General features: G+C 38.5%; 1 protein-coding gene and 1 pseudogene across 1 annotated transcript; both read left to right on the plus strand.

The window, feature by feature from the left end:
* Nucleotides 1–5,585: 5,585 nt before the first annotated feature.
* On the plus strand, nucleotides 5,586–6,714 carry LOC148299997 (uncharacterized; annotated as a pseudogene).
* Nucleotides 6,042–7,957, plus strand: LOC148299998 (uncharacterized). The gene has a single exon (XM_088275410.1). The coding sequence runs from the start codon at nucleotides 7,027–7,029 to the stop codon at nucleotides 7,423–7,425; it is 399 nt and encodes a 132-aa protein (XP_088131536.1). The 5' UTR covers nucleotides 6,042–7,026; the 3' UTR covers nucleotides 7,426–7,957.
* Nucleotides 7,958–11,915: the final 3,958 nt, after the last annotated feature.

The following is an 11,915-nucleotide window of genomic DNA, read 5'->3' on the forward strand; positions in this document are numbered from 1 at the left end:
TCCCAACCCCAACCCCAACCCAACCCCAACCCCAACCCCAACCCCAACCCCAACCCCAACCCCATATTATAAAGTAATTCTTTGAGAAGTATTTAGATAGTCGAAAAATATAAAAGACTTAAAATGATTTAAAGCAGATAAATAATAGGAAATGTCGTTAATAATTCGGCCATCGCATTGGGGTGATTGAACTAGAGACTTGATGGCTTTAAATTTGAGCAAAAAAATACGATATAAGCAACCATAGTGTAATATGGAGTATTTGAAATCACTTCAGCAAAGACGCCATGCTCTTTTTGTGAGGTCTATTTTTAATACAGTTCGCCTTTCCACTCGATTATAAGCACTGTCTGGTTTTGACGCTTTTTCCACTTCTACTGTTTTTGCTTTCAGGTCTGTTTTTTATTGGGGCATGGACATCTTCTTCCTTGTTTTCCTTGCCCAAAACCTTCTTCCTCAAAAAAGTCACCTGATTCTCCATATTGACTAACTTGCTATGACTGGAAGCCTGCCTGTTCAACGCAGTTTCATCGCAATCCTTGACCGAATTTAATAAGCTATTGTACTCCAGAGCAAGCTGCCTCGAGTAATTAACAAGTTATTAGTTTTTATTCAAGGCCTCGATCATTTGGTCTCTATATTTCTTAGTCTATACTTCCTTGAGCTCGATTATTCTATCTTTTTGTTTCAACATTTCCCCATAATTGCTCTGCAGTCGACACAGCTATTTGTTTTATTGGGCCACTGCCTCAAATGTTACTGTCATGGCCCTGATCTTTTATTCTAGTTAATCTATGGTTGATGCTGGTCGATTGGCCAAGGTCTTGAAATATTAGTTTCTTTTAAACTTTTATTTTATATCGCGAATACATCCCAGAAGATCGTCTGTCTATAATGGTTTGGCAGTTTGCATTGTTGTGTTTTTCATGTGCCTGGTACAATAGGTGTTTATAATGATAAATTTTAATTCGCTATAATTTTAACAAATAATTATGTTGTATGGACTGAAGTAAATACTAAAATATTTCCAAAATCACAATTTGTTCATCAAGGGCAGAGATGCAACATTCAGTTCTTTGTTTTTTGACTAAATTGTCCAGATAACCAAAATGAAACTCATCACAAAGTCATAATTATCAGAAACAAAATGAAAAGTATATTGAAATAGATCTAACAATGCGATTCTGGATTAAAAAGCAGATTGTGCAATTGCTCTCTGGCTATACATAATTTAAGTATTGAATATTGATTATAAGTATAATTGATATAATTGAGAGAGTTCGATGAATAGAAGATTATTGTAGATTCTCAACAATTAAATCTTCAACGAGGATAAACGTCATAAAACTGCATAAGCACGCATCAGTGTATCCAAAAAATTGCCCAAAGATTTCTTCGGGCCTCGTAAAAACGATGCTCTGAGGAAATCTGTGGAGACTTTGCCTAGTGTGAAAAAAAGATAAAAGTAAAACATATTTCAGCATTCCCTATCGAAGCTTAGCACAACAGATTTTGGAGTCACATTCAGGCCAGGCGACACGAAATCAAAGAACTTTTGGAGACTGCCGAATCTTCCCGTGAAAATGCATTAAATATAAAACAGTCCACACAAAAGCATGGCTCCCCAAATAAAAAAACTGAGCAAAATACGGCTCGCCAAGCATATATCTTTCGAGTTTCGGCAATCAAAAGAATGACGTATTCCTATTATGATACAGAAGGTTCAAAGATTCTTCTAAAGTGATTAACTATGATTTAATATGATTTAGCATGATTCATTATAGTCTGCACAAGGCAATACATATTAGTGGCTAATCTAATCCGCGGCATGGTATCCACAGTATGGGACATTATGGACAATCATAGAACATTCACTCTGAGTAACTTAGACTTTTTGATTTGCAATTGAAATTATACTTTATTAGGCTTGGAATAATTTTGCAATAATTCTAATCATAATTTTCATAAGGAATATATTTATTTCATTTAAATAATCAATTGATAGATAAAAATGATGTTAAACTTGCTGCAATAAATTGCTTAATTCCTCTCATAAATCATCACTGATTGAGCATTTTTGACCTCGCGAGCTTCTACTCGATTGCATCCAGTGTTGTAGTATACTTGTTAGGGGCCTCCTCAATTTTAGGGGTATTCAAGGTTGAGGATGTGCCTCGATACTGGCTTGTGCTTTTATAATTCGGTGATGAAGTCCTTTGGTAAGATTGCCTGTTTGGTGATACATACCCAGATTGTCTGTTTGGCGATACATGGCTCGGTGAAAAATGTTTTGGTGAGGACTGCCTTGGTGAAGAATCTAGAGGGTAATTATTTGGAGATAACTGTCCTTTATAATTAGGAGAGGAGCTCCTGGGATAATTACTCGGAGAGTGAATGGTTTCCGATAAGTTTCGGGGGTAATTAACTGGCGAGAAATTCCTAGGGTAATGAGTGGGAGAATGAGCAAGGCCAACAGGGGAATAAGTCGAACTATGATATGATAAAGTATTTACTTGAGATTAGAACTCACAGTTGGCCCATAGCCTTTCAATTCACGATCACTCTTTTGAAGCTTCTCAGGAAGTTGATCAACATGAAATCTTCTTAGTTACAATATGCTTTTCTCATTCGGACGGAGGAAGGCTTGAAGTTCTCGAGGAGTCATTCTTCTTTCGACATTCGGGTCAGTGAGATTTAATACCGCTATTTTCAAGAGTTCACTGTATTTCGGCTCATTCGCCAACGCCTTCCTCTTCTGCTCGAGATTGTTCGCCAGAAATCCATTTTTCTGATATAGTTTATCACTTTCTTCAAGCAGCAAGGCATCTAAAGCCGTCAATCCAATTGAAAAGCTTTCAGATGTCTCCAGATTGGCAGATGACACTTTTTTCTTGGAGAAAATATCTTTTAGTTCCTCAGGCGCCAAATAAGTAGGGGTCTTGGAGAAGAAATATTTTCCATAGTTTGTCAGTTACTTCGGCCAGGAGTGTTGGGTGGCAACCTTTATTTCTCCTCTTTCATTGACAAAGATGTTCTCTGGACGAATGTCTCCTACCCTTAACTTTTTTTCATGGAATCTTGAGGCAGTGTCTGTTAGTGCGTTCAAGACATACCAGACTTCGGGTTCCTCAAATTTTACCCGATCGAATTTGTTTCTATTCCGAATTTACTGCGAGAGGGGATAAGGGTAGTTTTCATACTCGGCCTATGTTAGCACTATTGTTTACGCTGATATCTCCTGATTTAATGAAATGCCCTTTTGGGTGCAATGCGTAAGGAGCAGATTGCGCGGGAGAACTCAGAAGTGCCTTGCTCCAAATTTCATAATCTTTTTTTTTGGCTGTTGGAAAGTGAGCCTCCAAGTACCCCTCGTTTTTGTCGTTCTTTTTCAGAATAGCGCCCTTAAATCGAGGATGGAAAAGATTGGACTCGATCGTGCCTTTGATATCTGGCTTCTTGACTCCTTTGTTTGCCTTGTTGCCCATTATCCAGTAACGTTCTTCAAGTTAATTAAGATAAAAGATATTTTATTATTTTTTTCAGCTTAAATGCTGAAATTAATTGATATTTATTTAGCAATTTAAGCCAGATCATCTCCCTGCAAAATAACAATATTATATTCAAATGAGCACTTTTATTGTGAAGAATATGAAATTTCTTCTTGTTTTATTCAGGTTCCTGAGGGTCAGCCAAAATGCAATTAGACAGCTGCATTAATTTTTTTATTCATAGACAGCCCATAACCAATAACACATCACGTATAGCCCATAATCAATAGTCTATAACCCATAATACAGAAATGCCTAACAATTAACAACTTGAGTCGGTGATAGAAATGAAAATTATTCTAACCCTATCACTTAATCTTGGTTTTGAAATGTTTTGCTTGTTACTGCCTTACAAATCGAAAGACTCCGTATGTTGCCCAAATTGCGATCCCAAAATGCGTACAGACTTTGCCAATTTCAAAGAAGGAGTAAAACAGCAGATTAATCAGAACTACACACCCGATGGTGATCAAATATCTCAGTAAGGTCTACTTTTATAAATTATAACTCTTCTCCTTGTACTCCCGGCTAGTTTTAGATAATCTTGATATCCTGAACAGATATCTCGAGAGTAGAAAAGCAGCAACAAGCAATCCGAAACTAACTGTGCCAATCAGCATATTCCGAACAATTAGAAACACCGGCCAAAACCCGAACTGTGATGAGGACTCCCCAACTGCTTCCATAAGCGACCCACAGGGCGAATAATATTATATTTAATTAAAAATTAGGGGTTAGTAGGGGTTGCGAAATAATATACAGATCTTTCATTTTAATTGCAACTACTCATCCCAAAATTGACCATGATACTTTATGATCTTCTTAATTCGATCTTCGAACACTAAGTTAATGATATTGTACGGTTGGATGTTTTGGTCTTCCCGAATATCTTTGAGTTTTTATTGAACTAAGTTATGAAAAATGCGATACTGCGGTGATAAAGCCTTCAACAAAATTGCACGTAGTAGTTTTCTTGAAATGTCCTCTCTACTTTTTGGCTTTTTCTTCATTTTTCTGCTCTTATTTTTTTATGCTCGAGCCCAAAGGAGTGTTTTCGATGCCCACTCCAAAATGCCGCATCAATTTTGGTGCGAGGTTATCTTCGCCGTTCTTTAGTTGATGATAAAGTTCACTGAATTTATCTCCTTTCGCATGTGCAAAAGGGTTTGTTCTTTCTTTGATGTTCCTGGAAAGCTGTTCGAGTTTAAAACTCTCAGGGGTTTAATTTTCTTTATCAGTTTTCTAATTAATCTTTTGCTTTTTTTTTAAATATTATTTATGTTCATCTTCCCTTTTTTCGCGAAGGGCAACCCTTATTTTGTTTTTCTACTTTTGGAGGATGTCGAGTTCCTTGAGCTCATTATAATGCTTCCTGATTTTGATTCGAGACTAATGCACCCTGTTCTGCAATTGAGATTTGATTTGGTCTTTTGAAGCCAAGTTCAGTCCTTTGAGAGGCATTTTGGTCGAGCAGGATCTCTCCAGATAGACCGATTTATCCAGTTTCTGCTCGAGTATCTTCTTGACGGGAATATTCCATTACGATGCTCGTTCCCTTCTTCTTTCTAGGATCCCTTATATTTGGCTAATCTTTTTGTTGACTTCAAATAATTATTCTTCCATGCCTCTACAATACAATTCGATTATATTTTGCTATTTTGCACTATCGCTGTAATTGTTTATAATTGTGTAGAAATAGAAAAGTAACTAATGAAATGCTTATCTCTCAATTGAATAGTCAACAATAACTCACTAGCTTACTTGCATATCATATAAATTTTAATATTGAACACGCATATCTCTATTTACCATAATTTACAATAATTTTTATATTAGGATGTCACTCATACCTTTACACCACCAACCAACATCACCAACATCCCTACATCGCGAACATCGCGAACATCACAAACATCCCTTGTATCCCTTGTATCGCCTATATCCTAAATAACATTGCATATTTAACACCACTTTTTAATAGCTTTAATATCTCTTTTGTATATTTATTGTGCAGTTTGGTGATAAACATAATTTTGAATGATAAATACAATTGAGCAAATTGACACAATCGGGAACGCACCTCTTCCTCGGTTTGGCCACAGTGTTACATATTACGACAAAAACAAAATATGTCTGTTCGGAGGTGCGACTGGTACGACAGGTCAATTCTCGATTACGGATAATATATACACATTGGACCTCACTACCAGAGTCTGGGATAAAGTGGAAAGTATTACCAGTTTATATCATAGCGACGAGTCTATCTCCCTCTGCGAGAGCTGCACATGGGGCAGTCTGTGTCGAAACCAACAAAATCATCATCTATGGAGGGGCAACAGGCTCAGGGGGGTTGGCATCTGATGAACTATTTCATTTAGATCTCCAGGACAAGGTCGGCATTTGGAATATTATTAATGCATCCAATAAAACTCCAGGGAAGCGCTACGGGCATACGCTGACTTTTTCGAAACCTTATTTGATTGTCTTTGGGGGAAATATTGGGGATCGGACTGTAAACGATTGCTGGATTCTCAATATTTAAAGTAAGCCTTTGCAATGGATATAAGTAAAGTGTCAAGGTGATACTCCATGCGCGAGAGTTTATCACTCGGCTGCATTGTGCTCTGCAGGGTCAGCATCTGGGATGGTTGTCATCTTCGGAGGCAGAGCGAGCAGCAACGAGCCTCTAAACGATAGTTGGGGGCTGAGGAAGCACCGGAAAGGCCACTGGGACTGGGTAAGGGCCCCCGAGAAAACAAATCCGACTGCGAGATACCAGCATTCGGGGATATTTTACGGTTCATTGATGCTGGTGATGGGCGGGAAGACAAACAATGTGCATGAGACTCTGAATTTATAGGTCTTCGATACAGAAACAAGCTAATGGTACGGTTACAACAGCCCTCAACGGTTCAGGCACGGAGTTTGGATCAGTGAAAGATCTCTGTGCGTCTATGGCGGATTCTAACTGTCTGCCCCCACAATTCCGATAAACTCAGTCATCAAAATCAACCTAAGTAAACTATTTCAGAATAACCCTTCACTCTACTCGAAAGTGGTGGACTTGAACAGTTCCTCTTCATCGGTCAGCTCAAACACTTCTAGTGTGAGCCGTAGCCAAGTTCGTAGCGATCAAGGCGGCCGATCAACGGTCGATACCAGATAAGACCATCGAGAGCGCAGACAGCCTCCCCCTCAGAAGATGGAAATTGAAGAATAGTATATCCCAGCATCACGCAAAAAGAGAAGAGTAGTGATGATGGAGCCAATTATCGGCACAGCTGGGGGCAACAGAGTGAGAACAAGCTAACAAATCAGGAAGCCTCTAACTTCGAAGTATGATATACCTCATGTGTTCCTGAACCAGCTGATGCACCCCAGCAGCTTCAAGAATGCAGAGACCTTGAAAGTTAACTTAAGCGCATAGCATATTCTCAACCTCTGTGACCTGGCGGAGTAGATAATTGTAAGGCAGCCGATGGTCCTGAGTGTGAAGGCTCCGCTGAAGATATTTGGGGATATTCACGGGCAGTTTACTGATCTCATGACATTCTTTGATCTGTATGGCTGTCCGCATGAAAACGGAGAGAGAAAGGATATTGAGCATTACGACTATATATTTTTGGGAGATTTTGTGGACCGAGGCAGTCACTCGCTGGAGACCATATGTCTGCTCTTATCCCTGAAGGTGCTCTACCCCGAACAAATCCACTTGATCAGAGGCAACCACGAAGACAGCCAAATTAATATTAACTTTGGCTTCAAGGACGAGTGTGCTGATAAAATTGACACAGAAGACCCCGAAAATGAGAATTCAGTTTTCATGAGATTGAATCGCTTATTTGATTGGTTACCGCTGGCCGCCATCGCAGAGTAGAAGATACTGTGCCTACATGGAGGGATTGGGGCCTCATTAAACAGCATTGAAGATATTGAAAACATTCGCAGGCCCCTAGAAATCATGCATGAGGTGAAAGACGAGTAATCACAGCTTGTGCTGGATATTCTGTGGTCTGACCCGACCGACTCCGACAGTGAGCTGGGGATAAGTCCCAACTACTTACGCGATCCTGCCTAGTCCGGCAACATTGTGAAATATGGCCCAGACCGAGTCCACGATTTTCTGGCCAAAAACAATCTGAGCATGATCATACGCGCTCATTAGTGCGTCATGGATGGTTTTTAAAGATTTGCAGGAGGCTCCTTAATTACTGTCTTCTCGGCCACGGACTATTGTCGGAGGCACAAAAATGCTGGGGCCATTTTGATTGTGAAGACCAACTTGGAGATTATCCCAAAGCTGATCTATCCCAGCTCCTCCAATGCAAACAATTGGATCGAAGATGAAGAGCAGTTGAAAAAGAGACCGCCTACTCCCCCCCGTTGGAGAAACCAACGATGATTTGTATTTTTACATCATTAATCAGCGCTTCCTTATTTTATTCATATACTATTACTATATGCAGCATTTTATAATTATGGGAATTATTAGATTATATTAAACACGTACAATACTCGCCCCCATCTCAAGAGCATAATAAATGATTTCAGTTTTTACACTCATATACCTGCTCGGCCTCCTTCTTTCAAATGCTCATTCCTAATCAATTATACCAATAGAGCCATCATCAAATTCTCAAAGTCGTGAGCATAAACATGAACATGAAAGCGAAGACAGTAACAAATTCTCCGAATTAAATATGAAATTAGAGTCATTGGACAGCAGCTTCATCTTCTAGTTCACGAGGTACTACACAAGATAGAAAATTATGCATTTATCTACTCGATCTGTGAGAAATATTCAGGACAATAGTCGTAAATAGTTAGGATAGTATTTGTTTTTAATTGGGAAGATGTACCTTTATGATATAATACCTGAATCCAACAACTGGCAGACTGAGAGCAGATATATTTTGGCATACCATTACTTGAAAAGCGCTGCTGAAGATTATGAGAATGCCGATGCATACTACTATCTCGCAGTCCTGGAATATCTCAAGATTTCTCCTACGCTATCTTTATTGCATAACTTACAAAATATATCGGCAGCAAAAACAATTCTGCCCGAAGATAGTCAATTCCTAAACTCAGAAGAACAATAAATGAATGACGCATTCTTGGATCATCTGAAGAATCGGCATTTACACACAATATAGCATAATCTATATTTGGCTGCTCTATCCGGCCATGATCCAGCGGCTCTCAGCCTGGCCTATATGTTCAAAGAAGGCATTGCAACGAACAAGAATTGTACATCTGCATTAGCATATTATTTGCGTGTGGTGAAAAATACACAAATATAAATATTCGACATCCCATCTTAATACGCAGAGAAGGGCAGTTTTGATAAATAGCTGTACCGCCGCCGAAAAATATCTTCCAGCGAAGCACAAGACTTGGTTTAGAACTAGTTGACAGATTCAGGCATATTGTTATCAGGGCGGGAAATAACGCAGGAAAGTCTGGGTAACTTTGATTTTGATTCGATTGAGCAGTTGGGATTGAACTATCTGTATGGATATAACAACTATGAAATCGATTACCGGAAAGCATTTCGATTGTTCTCCGCCATCTCAGACTCAAGCAAGACAGCCAGTCTGCATCTGCCATTTATGTACTTGCAGGGTAAAGGCACGCAGAAAGATACGAAAAAGGCGAGAAGCATGTTTATGGACGATAAAACACCCCTATCCAAATAGATTCTTTTAGGGCTCAAATATTTCGGGGTTGGAATCGAAAGCTAAAACTAAGAATATAGATCACGCAAACGACAATAAGCATTGCATGAATTGGAGTAGCTTTTCGGGAAGTATTTACTGGCGAGAAAGTAAATTAATTCTGATAATTACACTATCGAGGTCAATGACAGAATTAAAGTTGAGGATAAAGTGTTCAAGACTTAGCTGATTAAGTATCTGGTTGGCACCCTTGTAATTTCAAAGGAAATATTGGGCGACAAATAGTAAGGCCTCTATCTGATCGAATCAGCAGCCAAATCAGGAAATACTTTAGCCCTTTCTCACATGGGCCTTATTTTTGTGGAGGCTTCTGACCTGAGCTATGATTGCCTCAAGGCTTTAGACTATTTCAAAACCTTTGCCTTCAGCCATCAATTTTTCCAGTCGAAGATCTCTCTTGCTCGAAAAGCCATAAAACAAAACAAACTCACATTCGCATTAATAAAATACATTCAATTAATGCTCGTTGGTAATCCTACCTCCTTTACAAACTCCTACTACCTATTTTAAATATACGAACAAGATGTATTCAATTTCAACGACAAATCCTGGTCAGTGAAGAATGCCCAATCAAACAAACTCTACCGATTTCTACTCTAACTGTAACTAATCTCGGACATCCAAAAGAGTCTCATTTCTGAGTATAACCCTGAAAATGAGTAAATAGTCTGTAATGCGAATATTAATAAACTCACTAAATTTACAAACTAGACAGCATCTTAATATTACACGTATTGCAAGCTGAAGATAATGACATTAGGGACCCAAGTGCATGATCTCTCAGAACTGAAGATGCTGAAGTACAGGAAAAATAATGACATTCACTTGCTGCATAAGATTGCTTCAGGCAAGTAAGATGGCTTACACAGTTTCTAAGCTAAATTTCTGTTAGGGCAGTATTATCAGAATGCAAATTTGACGCATATTGACAGCAAAGTCAAAAAGGAAAGGACGTACATGTAGTATTATCGGGCCACCCAAGACTAGATGCTTGCAGATATTTTATACCTTTTTGGAGACAAGGAATCTCAAGGCTGGTTGACATGGAAAATCACTAAGGATCTGTTCATGTACTGTACAGGACTGCTCGTTGTCTGGCTTTACACCTTTTGGAAAAGGAATCAGCAAATGGAGGAAATATTAAAAAAAGGAGAACAAATTTGCAGCGATAACAACTTGAAACCAAAGGGAAATGATTTAAAGGAAAATAATCTGAAGGAAAATGGTTTGTAGGGAGAGGAAGATAATATGGAGGGAGCAAAGTTCAATTAGAATAAAAGAGAGAGTGATTCCCTCAGGATTGAATAATGCAACAATTTCTCACAATAGTAGTTAGTAGCTGAAAATAAAACGGAAATTGAGAAAGAATAAACGTAGCCTGTCCAATAAGATCCAAAAACAGAAGAAACTTAGCAAACAAAACTGCATTACTAATGATTCGAAATACGATTAACTGATTTTTATACAATTTATAAAGATCATCAGGAATATCTGAATCAAAAATTATATAGTTTGAATGGGCCATGGACATCAGATTTGTCAAGCGAAGAAAAAGGCTAAAGAGTTCTTACAAATTAACCAAAAGCTCAATACTCAATACAAATATTAAAACACAATATGAATTAAATAATAAAAGGTGTAATATATATCTTCGCATTGCTCAACAAATCATGAACGAATACGAAGGAGTCGTCAAAATATCTGTTTCCGATCCAGTCATAGTATCCGATTCCTATGTTGCCTATCTCATTGAGGGTGTCGATCAGAAGGGACATTTCTAAATCAGGAGGAGATATAGTGATTTTGTATTGCTTCGATAGAAATTGAAAGAGAAATGGCCTGGGCTTTACATTCCCTCAATTCCATCCAAAAAAGCAACTGTACTCATGCCTTTAATTTTAGGGGAACACCAATGAAAGATTTGTAATGTCCAGAAAAAACTCCCTAAACACTTTTTGCAAAAATATCGCCAAGAAAGCCTATCTGATATATTCCGATATATTCCAATCTTTTCTCAGAGATGAAGGGTCATTTGAAGCCATTGTAAAGGCCCTACCAGTAGGAGAAGATTACTAGGGCATTCTGACAACCTATGAGAAGAATTTTACTGAGCTAACTTAAAGCATAACTGCTGTGGAGGTTCAACTTAGCACTGAAGCCGACTACATGTTCCTTAAAAACGCATAGAAGAGACTCGAAAGCCTTAGAGAATCCTTCAAATCTGTTGTCGAAATCAAGGCTCAGTATGATAACCACTTCAGTAACTTTTCCATAACATGAATAGATGCAACGATGGGGAAGACACTTGGAGATTATGAGTAGAATTTTTTGTTGCATTACGTTGAGGGAGATCGCTCAAAGCTCTTCTTAAAGTCGAATGACTCGTTTCAAGAGCAGCTGGCCCATTACAGATAGTACACGAAGAATAATCTGATGGAGAACTACGTGGAGTTGATTTCGATCGAGCTTCGATAAATTCGGGCATTCAAATAAGCCATTGAGGGCCGTAAAAAAGCATAAGGTAACTATCAATAGATATTAGATTTTTGTAACCGGGCGCAAATCAGGAAGAAATAGTCAGGAGAGTCCCTAGAAAAACTCAACGCGGGCAAAACTACCCTAAAGTCTA

This window comes from Brachycentrus maculatus, unplaced genomic scaffold (genome assembly GCF_059751285.1).
Source record: "Brachycentrus maculatus isolate JH-2025_06_01 unplaced genomic scaffold, ASM5975128v1 h1tg000858l, whole genome shotgun sequence".
In the NCBI taxonomy this organism is placed as follows: domain Eukaryota; kingdom Metazoa; phylum Arthropoda; class Insecta; order Trichoptera; family Brachycentridae; genus Brachycentrus; species Brachycentrus maculatus.